Source organism: Neltuma alba, unplaced genomic scaffold (genome assembly GCF_004799145.2).
Source record: "Neltuma alba isolate B1F8T4 unplaced genomic scaffold, ASM479914v2 tig00005722_pilon, whole genome shotgun sequence".
NCBI classification, from domain to species: Eukaryota; Viridiplantae; Streptophyta; class Magnoliopsida; order Fabales; family Fabaceae; genus Neltuma; species Neltuma alba.
The window spans coordinates 627,344-649,971 of NW_021634207.1; the positions used below are offsets into that span (position 1 = coordinate 627,344).

Sequence of the window (22,628 nt, forward strand, 5' to 3'; positions counted from 1 at the left end):
CAAGTAGAAGAGGGAGAGATGGTATTAATAAAAATGATTATGGTGTTTTAGGAAAAATGTGTCATTTTTCTTATAATTAACTAACTTACCTGATTTTCTTAATCCAATCAAATTAGTTAAATGAGTCTTATATTAAGGACCGGAGGAGTAACAGAGATAAGCAAGTGTATTATGTTCACCGGGGTTAGTGAGGTCATCCATGCCAAACTGAAAAAACAATGTAGTATCATTATTATATTGGTCACGCAAAGGAAAATGAGTAATATTAGGCAGTGCATACGTCGGAGCATTTAATTAATTAAGAGCATCTATTGCTAATTGCTTTTGTGAGGGGGAAGGGAGAGAGGATCATAGGGGGAAGCACCTTATTCTCAGGTCTCATCCTCCTAAACGCGCACACGTGCGCTCCCTTCGTTCCTGTATACGAGTGATCTTCTAGAAATTTTTGACATCTCTGTGTATTATTCACTTGTGCACATAAAAAGTGGAATATTACTTAACTTTTGTTTCAATCATTTTATTTGGGGCGTTTTAAGATTTTTTTTTAATTTATGTTTTAAGTAGAGGTTAATCTAAAAAAAAATTTCATTTTTTAAGTATTTTGATGATCTGGTTACTTTCAGTAAAATAGTTTTGTATAAAACTGATGGGGAGAGTTTGGCAAAAACAAGGAAGAGTAGCCGCGAATATGTTATAGAGGTGCATTTGCTGGTTTTGTCAAGGTATCATTTAAAGCAGTCAATTATTCACAATGTGTTTGCGTCCTCATCTATATTACTTGTTCCAACCTCATATCTTTAATCTTTTCCGTCCTGTATTTCTTTTTCTAGTTCGCAGCCCATGTTCCGAATTCTTACTGCTCCTCATATATTCCTTTTAATTAATCCCTTCCTGTGATGCCTTTTATTTAAAGAAAAATTACAATCAAGTCCACAGTAGAGAAATAATTACTAAAAAGTCTCAATAACAATTTTAACAATCTATAATGACAAGTCTTATAATGAGAATGATAATTTATGAGACTTGTTTTTCAATTGTTTTTCTTTGCTATGATTTTATTGTAATTCTCTTTTTATTCACATGAACCCCATCAGATCTACTCCAGGATATATACCTGCCGCAGAATATATACTTGTTGCATCAATTATTAATTTCATCTTTCGTGTGGGCAGTAGGGATTTTTTTTTTTCTCCCCTGGATAGGAGTTGCAGCAGGCGAAGAAATGTCAGCGACCAGTTTTCTTGTAGAACTACCTTTGCAAACTGTAGAACTACCTTTGCTTCTATCAGATGCCAATCGTCGTCGTAATCAAATGTTTAACTTTTGACTTTTCTCTCCCCACCCGAATCTCTGCTTTTTTACCCATTACATGGACAGACACTATATTATGTATAGCCCACCCATACTGCCCCCAATCCATCTTGGGAAGCTTCTTCTTCATGGCTCATTGCAGCTTTCCTGATGTGTTTCGCTGGATTCGTACCCTTCCACCTCTCTCACAATGGACCGCAGAATCTTTCTCCATGTCCCTATGTTCTTCAATCTCATCGTCCCAACCATCCCTCTGTCTTACCGTTTCCAAAAATCCCCAGTCCCCAAACCTGTGTTTCGCCAATCTCATTGCCGACTTCAGCATCCCTATTTCACTCTGGACTTCAAAACCTATCAAGGCCATCAAGCTGGGAGACGATGTGACCATTTCCAAACTCCTCGTCAATATCATCGAGGACGTCCTCCTTTATGGCCCCAGCCAGCACAGCTCCTTCATGAAATTCGTCAACGTCGATTCCATCTCAAAATTCCCGGACATTTTCAATCTTGCATTTCTCACTCTTTTGTTCCTAGTTTGCATATACGAAGCTCCTTCAGATCTTCGTTCCGGGTGTCTTAGCACTATCAAACGGCACTTGACAAATTGTGAGTCAAGACAAGCTTCCAAGTCGCTGATGAAACTGTTGGGGTCAAACTTGGAAGAACAGTGGATGCGATCTTTGAACCTGGCCATTAGTAATTGGATTGCGGAACTGCAAGCAGCACATCAGTATCACGGCTCGTTTAGAACACCATCTCCTCTGTTTTCCTATTCTTTCTCGACGTTTGGGTTATGGAAAATTCAGTTGTATTGTCCTGTCATAAGCATGGACGTCGAGAGTTCAAACAACTATCCAGCAGATGATGAGAGACTTAAATTCTCTCTCAAATATCACCAACTCGAAGGTGTTTTCCAGTTCAACTACAGAGTCATGCTCAAAGACAAGTGGGTTGAGATCATGGTCAACATCGACAACATAAGGTACTCAACATTATGAATCAAATCGGGACAAATTCTTCTCAGTATCTTGTTATTTACATAAAATAATTTGTGGGCTGAAGAGATCTTCTAAATATGAGAGAAGAAAAAAAATGCTTTTAAGGTGAATTTTATCCAATAAGAATGTTGATTTTTTTTTTTCGGGTACTAAATTTTCGTTGGCAGGTGCGACGTGGTGAAACTGGTGAACGAGACTCTGATGAGAGAACGAGGCGCAGGAGCAGACGAGAAACATTTTCCCTCGAGAATATTTCTGCAGCTGACACCCACACTGCAAAACCAAGTGCTCAGCGTTTCAGTTGCAAAATCATCAGAGAACCCTCGAAGGGAGATTGGCATGGACAAGAGCATTGAAGCCTCCTTTGAGCCTCCTAATCCCTACATGGGTTTAAAAGTATCAGCCGGCGAATCCACCACCGTCAGTCTGAAGCCCTGGAAATTCGAGCAATCAGTGTACGGCTACAGTGCTAATTTGAACTGGTTCCTTCACGATAGCGTGGATGGCAAGGAAGTCTTCTCGTCCAAGCCTTCCAAGTTTGAGTTGCTTAACCCCAAGTCTTGGTTCAAAGACCGCTACTCCAGCGCCTACCGTCCTTTCACACGCCAAGGAGGGGTTATATTTGCCGGCGATGAGTATGGAGAGAGCGTGCGGTGGAAAGTCGACAGAGCCGCCGCGGGGAAGACGATGGAGTGGGAGATAAAGGGCTGGGTCTGGTTAACTTATTGGCCAAACAAACACAAGACCTTCTACAGCGAAACTAGGAGGCTGCAGTTTCGAGAGATGGTCCTTCTCAATGTGGCTTAGCTTTCAAGCCTCGATGCCATGCATGCCTATTGCCATATAATAATAACCTCTCTATATTGGCCTTGAGTTAGCCAATTATGAAATTTCGACAGCCTGGAATACCATTAATTATGTATAGTCCACCTAATTATTATACCGGCTTTGCTCTTCCCTACTTAATTCCTGTCACTTTTCGTCACGTTTGCTATATAGTAAGTAAAGTTTGTTTGGTAGAGGAAAATGGTATAAAAATGGATTCGGAGCAGTGGGAAAGGTTTGAAACTTGCATGAGCCTAATTTTAAATTTTTTTATTAGAGCCCACGAGGACAGATTATCGATTGCAATTATGACTATGACTCTGAAGTGTCTCCATTCAACACATAGTTTCTGGATCAGCCCCAGCCCATTCAGCATGAAGCCTGAATCCGCCTACCCAACCTCGTTCATGCATTTCTTGACATTTTTTTACCAACACAAATACTTATTGTTAGAGCATTAATCTTCCGGTGCGTCAACATCACACGATTCTGAATCTCTACTATTAAAAATTGTGCTGCTACTTTGGGTGTGTTTGGGTGATTGACACCCCAAACCATGGTTTTGACTCCAAACCATGGTTTTGGAAAAAGCAAAATTTTTTGCTTTTGGAGAAAAAAGGGAGAGTGTGAGAGCCTATATGATATGTATCTTGTTATTTTTTTGATAAACATATTTTTTGATAAACATATTTAATCTTATATTTTATAAATATATATACACATTAATTATTTATTAATTATGTTGATAAAAAATATATTATTAACAATTTTATTCCTTCAAATTAAAATATATCATAAAATCTATTTTTTTTGTAATTATCATATTAATTTATGTCTTTTTTTTAGTAATTTGTATATATAAAAAGTGCTTCTGATAACAACTCTCCAAACACTCTCACTTCTCAGAATCACTTTTTTACAAAATCTATTCTTTACAGAATCTATTCTCCAGAATCACTTTTTCAAACCACGGTTTGGTTTTATCCAAACACACCCAAACCGTCAACTATAATGTTCCGTTCGTAAACCAAAAAAAAAATGTTCCGTTCAATTAAGTAAAAAAGAAGATTTGAGCTGCTAGTTTTTTTTCAATTTAATTTTAGCCATCCATTTTAAATTATCAAGAATTATTTTAAAATGACATAGTTTAATGAATTACTAATCTTCCATTTTTACGAGACCAACTGCTCAGATTTTGACTCCACACATGACAAGGAGGCGGAAATGCGAGGGAGAGTTGTGGTGAAAGTTGATACACAACCCCCGGCGCATGTTAGTGAGAAGGACCTCCAATTGAGAGCGGAGAAACTGAAGAGAAAGGCGGACATCTCGAAGAAGATATCAAAATCAAAAGCACTGTAGCAATCCTATTCTCTGCTTCTAAACCAAAGCTTCTCCTACTGCATTACTCGCCCCATTTGTCCCCCTCTATTCGCAATCTCTGCGCCTCTGTTCGTTCTCGGTTCGATGGAGTCCTCCGCTGCTCTCCGTTCTTTTCACCGTATTTCCCCTTCTCTCTATATTGTGTTTGCATGAATGAGTTAGGCTAAATGCAATTTTTTGAAATGCGTGATTTGAGCTTGTTTTGGTTCTCTTCTTGTTTGATCTGTACTAAGGAAACTGAAATCGCATAATGTCAAGATATCGAAAGTTGCAAACAGTTTTGATTTTTTTTTTTTTGGTTGCCGTTCCGTAGTTCAAAGAAATGCTGGTGTTTCATTTAGCCTTAGGAAGCAGCAAGCTGCTGCTTGTTGCTTGAGATTGGGTGCATGTCAGCTGTGCTATTGAACTAAATGCACGACCGATGCTGTTGGATTGCCTCCCACAGTTAATCAGCTATGATTTTTCAGTTTGGACTTTGGCGGGAGATTCTATCCAAAGAAAAGCTTGCCGGTTCACCTCTATGCTAATAGAGGTTGGTTCTTGCTGTGATACAGAGGACTTAGAACGTTATCGTACTCAGAGCTGAAGAGGACCACCGATTAGAGGGGGCATGGTGGTTTATAATTAGGGGGCGGGTCTTTGCGCATTTCTTTTCTTTTCTTTTATTCATTTTTTTGGAGCGCGGGTAAAGTTAAAACAACTGTTCACCAGAAACTCAGCCATAGTTTTTCTAGGCCACAGTAGGCGCCATTGCCTGGACTTCTTGGCGCTTCAAGTAATTGACGGGTGCTGTCACCTTACATCTGACCTGGTGATTGACTGACATTTGGGAGTATAACATTGGCGACAACCAGCAAGACTGAAAGTTTCTAGGCTTATTTTTGTTTGACTGATAAAGGAATGTTTCAGAATATTTTTCGCTTAAGTGTTATTCCAAAAAGTTATTGGTCATTCATTTTTCCTCTATAGCTTGTCGCTAGCGCAGCTGGCTAATCATCTAACAATTGACTGGACTGAGTAAGATTCCATTGCCTAGAATCACCTGTGCAATTTGAAAAAATATTGGTGCTACTTCTGCCCTTGAGTAATTACTGTGTTTATCAGAAACTTTAATTCCTGATTCTAAGTCTATTTACATGTTTTTTAGGGTTTTGAGTTGACATATGTGGCATTAATCGCACATTTGTGTAGTTTGACTTGTCACTCCTTCGATACACTTATCAAGCACTTAAATTACTATCTACAGAAAAACATCAATTTGGATAGGACTGCCTGATTTTACAAGAATGTATAGTCATGAATTCATTTTTTGTCTTTTTGGCAAATGTACGTTGCTGCTTGGTATGATCATTGTGCAAGTGATGGAAATCAAAGTCTTAATTATTACTTTTGGACATCAGGTCCCATAAACACCATGTTACACGTGCGATCCTCACTTGAGAAGCCATATGTAATTCCCATGCATAATGCCATACGGAACTCTAGACTTAACTTCCAATGGTTGGCAAATGGTGAGAAGCACCTCAGTTCTCAATTCAAGTGGAAGCGAACACTAATAACATGTGCAAAATCAACTGAAACTATCAAAGCAAGCAAGTTAGATGGTAAGTTATTTTTATTCTGTGCAGGACGATGTATTTATATTTTTGTTCCTTGTGTCAAGTTGAATGAATGATGTGAATCTTATCATTCTTTGTTCTTATATTAAACTTTTTATTTTTGTTCTTATCTATAAAAGTTGAATTTTCTCCCACAATTTATATATGTTTTGGAAGGCTTAGTAACAAGTTGATTTTGGCATGTACAGATCCAGGATAATATGCCCCCTATGCCTTTTATAATTTTTATCAATTTTGAACTTCAAACCTATGCCAGTGGTTTGACCACGTGATTAAGTTGGGGGAAAGACATATGATGGCTTGGTCAGTTTTTTGTTGTTTGTTTTCTTAGCTTCCAAGACCTGATAGTTTCATTATGATGTTACAGCTTCTTTGTCTAGCTCTTCACAAGACTCCTCAGAGAAAAAGCCCTTGCAAACTACCTTTCCTCATGGATTTGAGGTCATAATTTCTTTAGTTCACTAGCACCTTCATATTCATATTTGTTAAGTATTATTCACAAATGATATAACTTGGTAGGTTAACACCTCAATGTGCTCATGAATAAAACTACCTTTTGTTTTCCATCAAGAAGAAATGAAGAGAATGTAACTTTTTCTTGTGATGGCCAACTTTTGTCCAAGACCACAGAATTGTATTTATCAACAGACATGTTGAAATGTGAATCTTATAAACTCCTACTTATCTTTGGTTCTTCAAAACATGGTTGGTCCACTTTGATTCTCTTTCTGTTTTCATCCTTCTGCCCATCAAATTTACATTACCTTGGTCTCTTTTGAATTTTTTGAAGTTCTTCAATTTGACAGTGAAGTTACTTGCCATCTATTATTGCATCTCGTGTTTTGTTTTGCTGACTGGTGTCATGTCCATTTTTCTTATGGTCAGGCTTTAGTATTAGAGGTTTGTGATGAGACTGAAATTGCTGAGCTGAAATTAAAGGTGACCTTCTATTCTCTTGTTCGTTGCTTCTGTAAAAGTTATAGTAGCTTATTGCTATTGCACTTCAATAATTGTGTTCTGCGACTAGTTAGCTGAATGTATATAGCCCTCGAATATGTTGCACTCAGTAAAATTCAAGTCAAATAAAAAATACGGTTTGCTCAAAATACACGATAGCAACTGACCAATTTGAGAATGTTTCTGTTGGGATTTATTTCCTATCTCGATTTTTCATATTTATATAATTTTCCCTCATTTTATAACGTGACTGGAATGTTGAGCATAAACCGAAGTACTGGATATTATTTGATGTTACATTACCAACTGTTATCTAACTACACATTTTTTTTAATGCCCCGGATCATTAGAAAATGCGCATATATCTATAATCTTGTCGATGACCTTATTTTACTACTATTTCGTTAGGTCGGAGAGTTTGAAATGAATCTTAAGAGAAACATTGGAGCAGCGACAGCTCCTATGCCCATTGTTTCACCAGGTACACCACTACCTATTCCAACTCAGGCCGTGGTTGAATCAGCCCCTGCATCACCTCCTCCAAAATCATCTTCAGAGAAAAATAGTCCATTTGTAAATGTTTCCTTAGAGAAGTCATCAAAGTTGGCATCATTGGAGGCTTCTGGCAACAATACTTTTGTCCTAATATCATCACCGACGGTATGTTACCTATTACTAATGACTACAGTGGGCTCTACGTTTACTAGTCAACCATTTCTTTGACTGGGACCATGTTTAGTTTTCATCATTTTATATGTATCTTCCCCCTTTATGCTCCCCTTCTTAGGTTGGCTCATTCCGAAGAGGTAGGACTGTGAAAGGGAAGAGGCAACCTCCTATCTGTAAAGAGGTACCTACGGTTTGCTTTTCGTTTCCCATACTCCGTCAGAGTGTCACTATTTTCTTAAGGCCCATTTAGTTCACAAAATGAATTGAAAAAATTAAAATGAAAAACAAACATGATTTTGAGAATGAAGAATGTCCTTTGTGTCCGTGCCTTTTTTTTAAATTTAAAAAAAAGCAATAAAAAGAATCGAAACTGTTGAGTAATGATTACAGGACATAACAGATATTGCTAAGTAAAAAAGGAAGGCTTCTTCTTCGTCTCTTTTTGCCTTTTCCTTTCTTTCTTTTATTCCATTTTTTTCCTCCTTGCATTGATTTTGTGGATTTATTTCTGTTATTGGTAATTAAGCTAGTAGTTCTAAGCGTTTATACAATATGATATCAGTAGCTTCAGTATTTTTCAATTTCCCCCTCTAATTAGCAAAGTTATTTGGGAACTGTGACAGGTAAGCTGAATACTTCATCTTTGGTATTTAGAAAAACGTTGACCGGCTTTTTTTTTCCTTGTTACAGTTGGTCTGCATATTTTCATTTTGATAACCATTTTATGTGACATGCTGTGTCAATTTATTGGAGGATCTCACTTTGAATGAACATCCTACACATAATTCTCCGCACATTTGCTCCTTAATTCAGTCCCTGAATTTCTGCATGAACTCAAATGTCTACATTTGTTCTTGAAATATGCAGGGTGATATAATCAAAGAAGGACAAGTCATAGGGTATTTGGATCAGTTTGGCACTGAACTTCCTGTCAAGGTGCTCTGTCTTCTAATTTGTTGTGGATCCTTAGAAATATCGACTTCTGCTGGGTGATTTTATTTTTGAATTTTTGCAGTCTGATGTGGCTGGAGAAGTATTGAAGCTACTTTATGAGGATGGAGGTATAATTTCTATAAACTTTTATTTTGAAAATGTCTTCAATTGTTTGACATGAGCTCATGTAATTTGAAGCTTCTCTATGCTATTCAGTAAATCGTCCATTATCTGTTGTTATGCAAGATAGTGCATTATTTCAGATGTGTGTTTTGCATTATGGATCATATTAAATCTTGAAATTGTTGGATATCTAGAATTTTACATTCAAAATATTTCATTCTTGTTTGAAAGATTTTTAATAGGCATGCCATGTTAAGGGAAACTTGAATTTCCCTACACTGAAGATACTAAAACCTTATTATACAACAAACAAGGAAAAGAATTCTTATTTCTGTTTGGCTTTTGCTTTTGACTCTCTTCATTTACAGTAGCTCAAGTTTATTCAAGCTGTAAAATGCCCTGTACATAATTTTTGTTCAATGAATCCACTTTCTACTGAAAAAAAAAAAAGAATTCTTATTTCACAACTTAATTTAAAAAACACAGCATCTAGTTTACCTTTGTTATGACTATTTCATTGTACAATATTAATTGTATTTTTTATCACTGAGTTCTACTCAGGGACATAAAGAGCATTTCTCATCTTCAAAATTACCCTTTTATTGTGTTTTCCTTTATTTTACACTGCATTATATTTACTACACAGTACGTGGATGGGGTATATTGCATCCTAGTGTGAAAATACAATATTAATTGTATTTTTTATCAATGAGTTCTACTCAGGGACATAAAGAGCATTTCTCATCTTCAAAATTACCTTTTTATTGTGTTTTCCTTTATTTTACACTGCATTATATTTACTACACAGTACGTGGATGGGGTATATTGCATCCTAGTGTGAAAATGCTCACTTACCAAATGTATAAACCTTACCACTGGCTGCGTTCACCTCTGATTAATTTTCTCGAAGGTTTGTGTGATTGCACTGGCACAGTGGATATATCAGTTTTCATGAGCTATCTAATTACTGCTAAATGAGTAGAAATGTTGTAAACCCTCAGATTTTGATGGTTTAATTCTGTTACTCTGTCTAGGGGTGTGTTTGGATGAAACCAAACCGTGATTTGGAAAAGTGATTCTGGAGAATAGATTCTGGGGAGAATAGATTCTGTGAAGAATAGATTTTGTAAAAAAGTGATTCTGAGAAGTGAGAGTGTTTGGATAGTTGTTATCAGAAGCACTTTTTATATATACAAATTACTAAAAAAAGACACAAGTTAATATGATAATTACAGAAAAAATAGATTTTATGATATATTTTAATTTGAAGGAATAAAATTGTTAATAATATATTTTTTACCAACATAATTAAATACATAAGATAATATAATTAATAAATAATTAATGTGTATATATATTTATAAAATATAAGATTAAATATGTTTATCAAAAAATATGTTTATAAAAAAAATAACAAGATACATATCATATAGGCTCTTACACTCTCCCTTTTTTCTCCAAAAGCAAAAAAAATTTGCTTTTTTCAAAACCATGGTTTTGACCCAAAATCATGGTTTTGGTTTTTAGAGGGGTGTTTGGGGTGTCACCCAAACACACCCTAGGTAGCAAAAGATTTGTGATTTTTTTTTTTTTGGGGTTGATCTGTCCTATAGATTTATTCATAGCTCATTGTCAGGATCTAGGACTATTGACCTGATATTGTGCATAGAGGTTGCAGGTTGCCACCATCTTGATGGGTGCTTCCATATTTTGGTATCCACAGTAGGGTTTTACGTCAAGGAGATATGATGAAACCTAGTAAGCAATGAGAGACTGAGTTACCGCAACTGACGCTTTACATTTATAGTTCTACGGCTTCAATTTGACGATGGATGAGTTTTGGAAAATACGCATCACCGATACATTGCTCATTGTTTTGTGCTGTTTATGACAGAGGCGGTTGGTTATGGAGATCCTCTCGCTGCTGTGTTGCCGGCATTCCATGATATCAAGTAAGCAAGCCGTTTCCTAGTGACGACGATTTGTCTTGCTGATGTTCAAAGATAGAAAGCTTTGGGATATGGAACTTTTTTTTAGGGCTTCATTGGGATATGGAACTTAGGTTGTTCATTTATTTTTCGATTTTGCGCCGGTCCAGGGTTTTTTTTGTTTTGGGGGGCGGGGGGATGTTTTTGTATGGGCTTGTTGGTGGAAGAGTTTCAGCGGTGGATTCAACAATAATTGCTAATATCTGTGTATTCGAGTGGCACATCTTTTGACGATGATAGTACTTTGTACCCTGGTCTCATATTTTTTTTTATTAGAAATACATACAAAAGAGAATCTTATTAAACATCTCATAAAAGGGCCTGGTGGCTATTTGCATTGGCGGGGCCGTACTGGAAATTTATCCTGACTTCATTGAGTGCTCGTATATACGGGTAGTTTAAAAAATTGCTTGAAAATGAAATAGATTTTTTTATTATGATAGTAAAAAGTAATCAAGTTAAGATATAATTTATAATGGATAATATCAATTTTAAAATTGAATTAATTAAGAAAGTGATGATATATAGTTGGCAAAAAAGAAAGAAAAAGAAACCGATGATATATATCAAATAAAATACTTATCTGGTTTTTAATATAAGATTTAATTGTTAAGTTGATTTTGGTTCTAAATATAAAATTTATTTATTATTTTTTTTCTAAATTATTTTTATAAATACTTTCTCAACTATATCAAGTAGAAGAGAAAGGAAGAATATTAAAAAAATAAAATATGTTATATTTTTTATAATTAATTAATTTATGTAACTTTTTAAATCTAATTAAATTAGTTAAATAAGTTTTATATTAAAAATTACAGGAGGAATACGTTGTGGAAACACAAGATATAAACCCCATGTGATCCATTTCATAGAGCCAGGAGATCAAATGATTCATGTGAGGAATGCAAGTGCCGGAGCATGCGGGGGCGAGTGGGCGAGTGAGGGAGTGACCCCGGCATTGACGATGAGGAGCGAATAAAACTGGCGTGGAACCTTGTTTGCATGGATGAGGATCGACATCCATAATTGCCATATGCTGTTCCTGACGCACGTGCTGGCACACCTAACAGCGGGGAAAGTATTTTAGTTACCTGTATATTAAATAAAAATAAAATTAAAAAGTTGATAAATTTTAAATCTACATGAAATACGTTAAAATGAGTCGCAAAATTTAAAGTTTTCCGTGTGTTGAAGGATGGTATGTGCCCGGTGCTGCCAATTACACTCATTGTTAATTTTTTTTATTCACAAGATTTAAATTATTAATCTTACTTGAGAAAAAAATCGGAGGGGATGCTGAAAATATATACTGCTACTAAAGTAATTATAAAAATATTTTTATTAAAGAAATAAAACTTGTTACTCTTATAGTCTTATTTATAAAGTAAAAAGAAGATTTTTTTGTCTTATTTATAAGACACTGAGAAAATTTTTTTATATTTTATCCCTAATTTATTATTGTATTAATTTTATTTATATAAAGTATAATATATATTAAATAGAGATAAAATTAAAAATTATTAAATTTTAAATAAAATTTAATAAAATTTAAAATTATCCATGTAAAACATGTGAAAAATGATTTATCCATATATCGGTTTATCAACTGCTAGCGGTTTAGCCTAAAACAGTGGGTATACAATCCGGTGGGGATTGTTATGTTGGTAATAGTAAAAGACAAGTCCGAGCCCCTTTGGTTGGCTCCATCTCTTGTATAAAGCGAGGCTTTTGGTTCGGACAATCATCACCCACATCTTTTCCGAAACCCCAAGCAGCCATGGAAGTGGTCATATCTTCAGCTCCCACAATAACCTCCTCCCCCCTCGATCCAAACGCCCCCTTGTTCGTCCCAATGTTCTTCCGTACTGTGGAGGATTTCTCCGATCAGTGGTGGCACCTCGTCCATTCTTCCCCCTGCTTCCGCCACTACTGGCTCCGCGAGTGCTTTCAAGATCCCCAAGCCCTGGAAGATCCCCATCAGAACGCTTTCTTTGACGATCAACTTCTGTTTCAACTATGCTCACGTAAGTTCTCCCTTCTCGTTCTCAATTTTCATCTTCCCTTTTTCATTCACCTTAATTTTTTTTCTTTTTAAACGTGGTGCAGAGAATGCATTAGAGGAGGAGGAGGAGGCGGCTGGGAAGTATCATAGGGAATTGGTGACTATGGGGGCGTTGAAATGGCGACGAGATTCGGGCTGGGCAGAACTACCGAGGTATGCTCAGAAGGTTCCTAAGATTGCCAAGGTCAGGATGGTCAGTCCGCGGACCATTCAGCAGCCGAGGTAGACTCTTCTTTCTCGGAGCCCTCGCTCTCAACCCCGTCTGTACAGTGACACTCTCATCTCGGCCTTTCTTTTCTCCGCTTGATGTATTACCTGTATTTAGCATTAAATAAAACGACAAGCTTGATCTTGGCCGTCGTTAAGACTCTGAATGAAGTCAAGTTCCTTTTTATGTTGGTAAAAACTGAATATTATAACGGTATCCTGCTGAAGAAGGCGAAAGATGGCAGGATTATGTGCATCTAATCTCTTCAAAGATACTACTAGTGCCTACTACAGATTTTTCACTGATTGTATCATGTCGCGCCTGCAGAGTCATTTGTAATATAGAACTGAGAGTTGATCGTTGAGGGTTCAATTTGACGTGAATTGGTCCCAGGCGGTGGCGTTCTTTCCAATCTTGTGGAGAACTCTAATGACTTGTTCCGTTGTGACGTTTCCTGTAACGGTGACCTTGTTTAGCTGCGTGTCCACGTTATAGGTCTCAATATCTGCTAAACCAAGAATTCGAATTATTGTGACCAACAAGGAAGCAGGAAGCTGTTATAATTAATTTAGATCCTGAGGGAAGTAGGATGGACCAGCACGTACCTTGGATCTTCTTGATGGCTTTGAGGATTTTCTTGATACAGTCGTCACAGTGCAAACCGACTTTCACTTCCACCACCTTGCGATCGACACACAATAAATACAAGTTTTCATTCAATTCCATCACGACACGGAGAGAAAAAAAAGCAAAAGAAATTGAAATAGCAAGAAGGGGAGGTAATGAGCACTTACGTTGGTCATGTCTAGAATAGAGATGGTAAGCCGGGGGGGGGGGATTGGTATTGGTGGTAAATTGAGGACCAAATAGAAAGCGAGCGAAGAGGATGAGGTGAGTGTTGAGGGGGAGGAGGAGTACAATTTATTATATACAACATAGGACGAGAGGAAGGGAAAAATAAGGGTGGAGGCAAGAGAAGGGGGGCTGCATTCTCACTCTTACAGCCTTTCTGGGAATTCGTGGGATGTTGACTCTGCTGTTGTGGTGGGAAAGAGATGGCTTCCATGATCAAACGAAAAATTGTCTTTATAATATCATTTTACTTGGGAAAAATTAATGTGCAGTTACCCCATTTTTAATTGAGGGCGCTTAAATTTTAATCAAGTTTTCAGGTGATTGCTACCAAAAAAAAAACAACTATAAGGACTATTAAACATCAGGCAAAGCTATAAAGATTTCAATACATATTCACTTCGCTTTTCAAAATAGGTGTACATATATGCCCCTTAAATAAAATGAATGATTAAATAGGTAAATAAGATTGAATATAAAGAGGTGTAAAGAGAACATCGAATAGATCTAAATTTATTATGATAAAGAGTAAGGGTGACAAGTGACAAGGCGCATGATTGGTAATTGGTACGCCTTCCAACGCTTTCACTTAGGTCCTTTGGCCATGATTGCGGGCAATATTGCTTTCGGTCATAGTTTATGGAGTGTAGTGACCCGCGTCAATTATTCCCCTCATTGTTGGCCACATGCTTTGAACCCAAAACACATGCTTTGTAGTTCCTTCCTCATGAATTAAAGTGACCCCAAACATTAAAGAAAGACTTCCTTTTTTTTAATGGGTGGAGAAAAAAGAAAGCCTTTTTTCCTCTTGTTCTTCGATTGAACGAAGTGAAAAGAAACTAATACGCTAATAGCAGTGCCAGTACAATAAACAGTAAACATTGTCAGGGGTTTGAGGCTTCCGAATAACCCCATCGTCTTAAAACGTTGTTTGTTTCCTCCCTCATACGAGTGAGAATCATCCAGCCCTGGTTAATTTAACACAAGGGATCAAAAATAATAAAAAGTTGGTCCTACACTTCAAATTTGGTTGCAAAAATAAACCGTATTCAAAGTTTTTTTTTTTTTGAGCTGACGTATTCAAAGTTATAGGCTGCAAATCATGCTCGAAAATTTCGTGTATTGGCAGACTCACCAGAAACTGGATGTTTTTAGGCAAAATTGTGGTTATCCCCTTTTTTCCACAGTAAAAAAGCAAATGAGGGGAAAGGGTAATGGCTGGTACATTTGAAGCACGCACCAGAATTTAGCATCCCGGAACAGAGTACGAGCTTCTCGCAACCAAGCAGCGAAATGCGCCAAAAGATATTTAGGAGAGTTCACTTTCCCCACGCTCAGGAAATGGAGCGTGGATTCCCTTATTCACCTCAACGCAAGCCAAATCGTTGACGTAGAAATTTCACCTCTGGGTAGATCCATCTCTATCCGCAGAAATAAACCACGGTGAATCCACCTACGACCAATCATAACCCGCCACCTATCTCTTGCTCCCCACATTGGCGAGTCCCGAAAGCTAATATCTTCATCCAAAAGCGACACGTTGTTTAATGGCCCTCCTGCTTGATCCGTGAGACGGACTTAGCTGCTTGACCTGCGACATCGAATCAGGAGGAGAGGCATGGGAAATGCTCTGCGATTTCTGTACAGCTATTGTGGCGAGTCCACCGCAGCTGGTGACTCCGATTCACTTGGCCCTCACGGAGTTTCCTCCTCCACCGTCGGCGTATCCGCTCTTGCCCAAGATCTCTTCCACTTTGATATCACCTCTGAGGTTTCTTGATTCCTTTCATCTCCTCCCTTTCACTATATAATCGCCTTTTTCATTCTTTTTCCGGATATTTTAGACCATCATGAGCTTTCTTCGATTTCCTTTCGAATTCATTCTACTAGCTCGCCGAAATTTTTTGACCCCTCAGACTTCTAAAACTCTTTAATCTAGCCTAGTCCAGCTAGAGAAAAGTAGTAAAATGCCAAAAGAAATTAAGAAAAGTTTGGAAAAAGCAAAATTCTCTCGCGTCCAAATTAATTTTGTAGAATCATGGGAAGGCTACACTTGGTTCATGAAACACTATAATGTGGGGATACATCAAATTCCAATTCTGATAAACTTGGAAGAATGAGCTGAAAGGAGCATGGTTTGAGGTCCTTTGTCAACCGGTCCAATTCTGATAATTTCAAAATGTTGGTTATAATTGGTGAATTCAGTTAACTCTTTGATATAATCTCACTTTTAGATTTTAATGTATCGTTGCTTTTTGCATAGAAGTTTGCAAGTTTGATGTTTGGAAACAATATAAAGTGAGTCGTTTCAAAATTTAACGCCAGTTCTCATTATATTTCCTCTCACTTGTTAAGGTCCCCGAAGGACTAAGCAAGCATGTTGTGTCATCAAAGAAGGCGCAAGCTAACTGGTAAAGTAAACATCATTTACTTCAACTCGAAAGGAAGAAATATAACAATTAATATGCTTTTCACAAAATTTGCAGGTATAGAAAACTAATAGATGCATGGAAGGAATCAAGACCCCCTCCCAAAACCCCTGAGGAAGCAGCTAGACTCATTATTCAGACTCTAAAAAGACATCAAAAGGCTGATGTTGAGGTACAAAAATCTTTTTCCCCAAAATTTTATAGGGCGCTCTAAGAACACATACTAATAGTTTTGCTTGCTTAATATTATAGGGATTGTTGGCCTTTTATGGTCTTCCTCAACCACATGACCTTGTCGAAGCAACTTTTAAACCCCCTACTTCCTTGCCAGAGGGGGTACAATTTGAACTACACACCTTGCCGGTAGGAACATCATTTTAATGCAAAACAAAATTAAGAGGCAAGTACATGTATTTCAATTAGGTGATTGTATCAATGAAACTAGGTTGATGCAAAAGCTGTGGCGGATGGTGATACTATAACAGTTTATGTGAGCACAGCAGACCCTAGAGAGTCATCTTTTGTCCCTAGTCATGTCCATGCAGCAGCAGTTCAAAGATCGGGAGCTCGTGCTCAAAGAAACTATGCAGAGGCCGATGCCCTTCACCAGCAAATTATTGATTCGGGATATCGGTTGGTGTTATAGTTTTCTAATGTTAATTGTCTATGTTTATAATTGGAAATAAGCTTTGAAAAAGTTTCTTGTTTAGGGTGATTAATCTTCAAAATGGGGAAGTCCTTGCACGGAAGTACAGAATTCGACTAAGGTAATCCTCAGATATAAATTGATTAGAAGCTTCAAAGCTGCTGTTGTGGGTGGATGCTAATAATTAATGTATATTCTGAGAGAGAAAATAAAACAGGGGAATTGATGCGCCAGAGGGCAAAATGCCATATGGGAAAGAAGCTAAAAACGAGCTGACAAAAATTGTTCAAGGGAAGCCCTTGAAGGTCCTCGTTTATGATGAGGATCGTTATGGACGTTCCGTGGGTGATATTTATTGCAATGGTCTTTTTGTACAGGTATCACCTTACTCCCAATCTAGCTTGCTTAAGCTTTGTTGAACTCAAAACTAATCTAATTTTCTTGTTCTTTTTGGCTGATTGACAAGGAGTTGATGCTAAAGAAGGGACTCGCATGGCATTATGCAGCCTATGACAAGAGGAAGGAATTTGAAATAGTCAGTAACTTGTGCTTTGCCAATTTTTTAAAATCTTAATTGGGAGTAGCATTGTGTGTTTCCTTATTAGATATTGTGTGTTATTATAGTGGGAAAAGGAAGCTAAAGCAAAGCGGGTCGGACTATGGGCTTCATCAAATCCTGAGAAGCCATGGGAATGGAGGAAGGACCAACGAGAAGGTAGATAACTTGGTCCCCTACTACGTACTATGAGAATGAATCGCCACGCCAGGAAGCCTCTAGGATGGTGCAATGTGAGTTGAATTATTAATAAATTTCTATGTAACCAAAAGGGCGAAGGATTGATTTTAGATCTAAAGAAATTAACTTGTGTGCCTCTACTACAGGATTTGAAACTAACAAGCATTGTTCAAGTGAAATCAAGCTATCTATTCATATATCAACGAACTATGGAATTAAAATAGGAACTAGTAATTTTCCGAAGTGTATATGGTTGATACGAATCCAACCATTATCCCGTACTTGCAAATACGCAGAAATAAGGGAATCCAGGAATGAAGTATCGATTATTCCTTCCTCGATACTCGTATATTAGCAATGTAGCATGGGGAGAAATGTAAGCAAATCACACCACACCAATTCCCATGTCATTAGCGATTGATACGTCTTTTCATAACAAGTCGAAGGAAAATAACTAGTTTATGGCAGTAATGGCAGAATATGATGGACGTGTTTGATTATGAGTACTATCTTATGATCTCGTTCTCGCGCTCTTCATTTATGGGAAGCCTTAACTATTAATAGCGCGAAGCAGTGGTCCTTCGGAATTTCTGCCCCGGTGGAAATCTCCCAAGGCGCGCGGGCCGGCAGCTGTCCTCCTCCAGCTTGAGGGCGAGTCTGGACAATTCAAACAACCACCTTATGCATGCTCTTGTCAATGTTCTCAGTCTAATATATTTGTTATTTAAAAACAAATACTAATATGGTTAGAGTTCGCATGGATTCGTCTTACGTTTTTTTCATAAATATATAAATATAAAAGGCAAGTAATGAACATGGCCAAATAGTAACACCATTTATTGATGGAATCTATTAATTAGAATATATGTAATCATTGAGAAGGCGAAAAAACCTTCCGAGATGGTTAAAAAAATGACATGACTTCATGTAGATAATACTCAAATAAAATGTGTCATTACACCAAGGTTCAAGATTTTTAATTTTTTAAAAAATTAATCCTAGCTAGAATTATATATACCCGCGGGCGGCGCCCCACTCTTATGGCTTTTATATATTAATACTACCCTGTCTTTAATATAAGATTTTATTTGACTTTTATTTTAATCCTAAATATAAGATCCCAATTCATTTTGTCTCTCATATTTATACATTTTTTCTTAAAATAGTCTTTCTAACAATGGTAGTTCTAATCAATATACTTGATTAGTAAGGATATTTTAGTAAAAACAACACCTATTTAGGATAAATAACTAACTCAATTACTTTCTTAATTTCCTCAAATTAGTCAACTAACTCTTATAATTAGAATCGGAGGTAGTATTACGGAGGCAAAAAAGGACTGAAGATGATATCAAAATTAAACCAAGGTAATAATAGATTTGTAGATTTTAAGAAAAATGATTAAAAAAAAGGTTAAAAATGACTAAACATCAAATAAGAAATACCAACAAAAATTTGTTATTATTTGCAAATTTAGTATTATCAACACTAAATAAAGTATTGTTACTCTACCTTATTTAATATTTAATAATTTTAAATTTTTTATCATTTTTTTAGATTTTAAGTAGCAGTATGAGCTTTTTTTTTTTTGGTAAAAAAAGCAGCAGTATGGTTGTAAGGGGGGAAATGCAAAACAAGAGCTAGAATCAGCACCGGTCTTTATTTTCCAAGGAAAAAAAAACCGGACCGGACCGGCCTGTTCAACCGGAAAACTGGTGAACCGGTCCCAAGTCCGGTCCGGTTTAAGTAGAAAACCGGTCAGCTGTTGAACCGGAAAATAACCGATCAAGCCGGTATTAAACCGGTCGACTGTCTGGTTTGGGGGCTGACCGGTTTAATTTTTTTCCCCTCCCTAAACCCAAAACGACGTCGTCTGATGGTTGGGTTCGGTCAATTCACGCGGTCCCTCCCTCCTCCTGGCCAGACCGCAGACGAGATTCCCCCATTCCCATCTTCATTTCGTTGAGATGTTGAGTTCGAGTGCGCCATCGAGTGTTTGACCATTCTCCCTTGCAGCTGCAGCGCCTTTGAGTGTTCGAGTTCTCCCTTGCAGTTGCAGCGCCGTCGAGTGTTTGAGCTCTCTCTTGTAGTTGCAGCGCCGTCGAGTGTTCGACCGCTCTCCCTTGCAGCGCCGTTGAGTTGCGTGTTTCGTGGAGTTCGAGTGTTCGACCGTTCTCCCTTGACCAAGATTCCCATTCGCTTCTTTGTTGAGTTCATTCTGGTGTTCGGCCGGTCTCCCTACCCTAGATCCATTGCTGCTCGCCTTGCCGAAAACTAAAAAGCATCCTTCAATCCCTAGTTCAATCAATTAGATTCATAATGGCTTTGGCGCATTGGTTGCTCGAAAAACAATAAATATGATTGATCGGTTTCTGCTTTCTCCATTGAAGCTGTGTTGCTGACTGGCCTTGTCGTGTAGCTGATAAGTAGAAGTGTTATATTTTAATGTTATGAATTAAATTATATTATTTTAATATGACCGGTTCAACCCCGGTCCAATCTCCGATCCGACCAGTGACTCTTAACCCACTGTCTTGATCGGTTTAATCTCCGATCCGGTTTTTTGTTTCTTGTTATTTTCTCCCAACGAGACGACCGCCTTGGGAGCGTCAAGCTAACAGGAGCTAGACATCATTAGTAAGGATGCGCATAACAAGGAGGAGTCGGGACGTAGAAACGTTTGTCTTATTGCTTCGTCAAAATACCACAATACAGCATCGTCATCATCATCAAACAAGATGTTCCCGGGCGACCACCGGGATATACCAATCACGCTTCCAAACATAATCACTCTCACGCACAGGCCACAGCAATAGATACAAAGTTATAATGACCAAAGTACATTCTAAATAACCAGGGCACCGAGAATCGCCTTTCCCGTTTCCCTGTATCGTAGTTGAGAGCAAAGTCCGGGATTCGTATGTCTTAATTAGTAGTTCTCACTAATGGCCGGATGGACGTGATTACAGTGTTAAAGAGCCAGCACTAGTCCCGGCACGGATTTGCCGACGAGGTTGGAGACGGTGCTCTCCCAGAGGGAGTCATCGGAGGGATTGGAATGGCCGAAGCGGGTGACGGTAAGGGAAGTGTCGAAGTACTCCCTTACTTGGGTAATTATCCCATCCGCGACGGTCCAGGCGTGGACCCAGGAGATGGAGCGGGAAGGGTCGCACCCCTCGACCACGACGGTGGGGCCGAAGGATGCGATAGACTGCGGAAGGAAGCGGAAGGTGTGGCTGGAGGAGGGATGACCGGTGAGCAAGCGCATCAAAAACTGATGGGAAGGAGGACCGTGGAACCACCACTCGAGATGGGAGGCCACAATCCCGACCACCGTTTCGGAGTCGCCTGAGTTGAGGGCGTCGTACAGAGTCAAAACCAGCTTCTTACGGCTGGGCCTGGGATCATTGTCTTCCTCTCTTGCTTGGGAGTTAGCCAGTTCTTGCGAGAGCGAGTGGGAGTATGGGACTGCTAGGGAAGCAGTGTTATGGAAGACGCGAGGTGGAGGTGGGCGGTATTAATAGGGGTTTTGGTATGCTCCTCCGCCCCTTGAATCGTCATGCATTCCCCCACTTACCAATATCAATATGCTGAGTGGTGACGTGGCGATGTGTGCTAGGGACTGAGAGCATGCTGAGCCTGCGGGCACTAATTTCATTTACCTTTTTCTTCTTTCTTTTCCTTCATATTTTATATATATTTGTTTCCCTGATTTTTCATTTTTTTTTTTCAATCCATCTCGTGAGTAGAAAGTAGAAACATTAGTTGGAATAAGAACGGCGGGAGGTCAAAACGGTGGGAGATGGTGAATGTTTTGGCTGTTTGGGTTGGACATCGCCTGGCTAAATAAATCTGGTTCATGTTTGAGATTGATAAGGAATCTGTATAATGAAAAGGACCCACACTTGATATTTATCTTTGTTTTGAGCTGGATGAATATGATAATTTGGACAGAGAAGATTATTCAAGTTACATGACATTGTAGCAGAAGACGCCGCTACTTCGAATCTTCGATCTGTCCTAAAAATCTGCCATGATATTGACTGCCACTTTTTGTTTCTTCTGGAGTAGTTTTTGCTACTTTCTTTTATCATCATAAAAAAAAAAAAGGAGTAAGGAGGTAGATAAGTTTTGTGAAGAGTGGGTTGTTCATGTGGATGCATGTATGTATGAAACGAGGGTGTGATTTAGCAAAGCAATGCACATCATAAACTGGGAGCAGTAAGAATTTGATAGGTTATCTTCACGTTGATGAGTTGTGGACACAGGCGAGGCGAGATAGAAGTGGAGGAGACATCACATCAGCATGGATAATAACAAGACAGAGTGATGTTGATGATGGGGTACATCTCACTTGTCTCTGTCCATCCAATCCAACTAATAGGATTTTGATTTAGCATAAATGACTAATTTCTTGTAACATGATAAATCAACATTTAAATTCTCATCAAAAGAAGTGTTTATATTTAGTGTCTGATAATATCTTAAATAGTATTACTTTCAATAAGAGGATAACTATGTCTACCAAAACAAAAAAAATCTGTTGTATGTCCTGTGTCTCCCACATTCTTTTTCTCTCTTCCATCATTATTGGCTCCCTCTTATTGTAATATAATCATATACAACAATGCCATCATCTCAGTGGGGTAGTATGCTTCATTACTTTATATTTTTTTAATCTTAAATATAAAATTTATTTTATAGTGTACATTGCCTGAGGAGTTTATAACAAATGCCAAGCTCTGCACATAAACCGCTCTCTATTCTTTGTTGCACCAAACTGACTCATATGATAAGGTTGTTCTCAAGGCTGAGCTGGCTGTGCTTTCCCCTCTCTATCTTTTCTGCCATCAGTTGAATAATTTTAATAATAGACTCAAAGGTAAACT

The 22,628-nt window shown here is 38.0% G+C and overlaps 5 protein-coding genes and 1 long non-coding RNA gene across 6 annotated transcripts; 4 read left to right on the plus strand and 2 right to left on the minus strand.

Annotated features, from left to right (window-relative positions):
* The first annotated feature begins 1,411 nt into the window (after positions 1-1,411).
* LOC114748500 (uncharacterized) lies at positions 1,412-3,383 on the plus strand. The gene is made up of 2 exons (XM_028936931.1): positions 1,412-2,293; positions 2,477-3,383. Exons 1-2 carry the CDS (start codon positions 1,440-1,442, stop codon positions 3,114-3,116), a joined length of 1,494 nt encoding a protein of 497 aa, XP_028792764.1. The 5' UTR covers positions 1,412-1,439; the 3' UTR covers positions 3,117-3,383.
* A 763-nt stretch (positions 3,384-4,146) lies between these two features.
* LOC114748503 (biotin carboxyl carrier protein of acetyl-CoA carboxylase-like) lies at positions 4,147-10,937 on the plus strand. The gene is made up of 9 exons (XM_028936934.1): positions 4,147-4,635; positions 5,918-6,121; positions 6,504-6,577; positions 7,022-7,075; positions 7,502-7,753; positions 7,881-7,943; positions 8,630-8,698; positions 8,778-8,823; positions 10,713-10,937. Exons 1-9 carry the CDS (start codon positions 4,602-4,604, stop codon positions 10,772-10,774), a joined length of 858 nt encoding a protein of 285 aa, XP_028792767.1. The 5' UTR covers positions 4,147-4,601; the 3' UTR covers positions 10,775-10,937.
* Positions 10,938-12,427: 1,490 nt separating this feature from the next.
* Positions 12,428-13,465, plus strand: LOC114748504 (protein EARLY RESPONSIVE TO DEHYDRATION 15-like). Its single transcript, XM_028936936.1, has 2 exons — positions 12,428-12,830; positions 12,913-13,465. The coding sequence occupies exons 1-2, from the start codon at positions 12,584-12,586 to the stop codon at positions 13,092-13,094; spliced, it is 429 nt and encodes a 142-aa protein (XP_028792769.1). The 5' UTR covers positions 12,428-12,583; the 3' UTR covers positions 13,095-13,465.
* On the minus strand, positions 13,243-14,255 carry LOC114748505 (uncharacterized). The gene is made up of 2 exons (XR_003740483.1): positions 13,871-14,255; positions 13,243-13,757 (listed from the first exon to the last, which is right to left on the minus strand). It is a non-coding gene; the product is annotated as an uncharacterized LOC114748505 (long non-coding RNA).
* Positions 14,256-15,468: 1,213 nt separating this feature from the next.
* On the plus strand, positions 15,469-17,726 carry LOC114748496 (staphylococcal-like nuclease CAN2). The gene is made up of 9 exons (XM_028936927.1): positions 15,469-15,699; positions 16,284-16,339; positions 16,415-16,529; positions 16,610-16,720; positions 16,803-16,990; positions 17,068-17,124; positions 17,221-17,380; positions 17,470-17,538; positions 17,628-17,726. Exons 1-9 carry the CDS (start codon positions 15,547-15,549, stop codon positions 17,724-17,726), a joined length of 1,008 nt encoding a protein of 335 aa, XP_028792760.1. The 5' UTR covers positions 15,469-15,546.
* Positions 17,727-20,710: 2,984 nt separating this feature from the next.
* LOC114748520 (wound-induced protein 1-like) lies at positions 20,711-21,371 on the minus strand. The gene is made up of 2 exons (XM_028936948.1): positions 21,317-21,371; positions 20,711-21,207 (listed from the first exon to the last, which is right to left on the minus strand). Exons 1-2 carry the CDS (start codon positions 21,369-21,371, stop codon positions 20,711-20,713), a joined length of 552 nt encoding a protein of 183 aa, XP_028792781.1.
* Between the last annotated feature and the right edge of the window lie 1,257 nt (positions 21,372-22,628).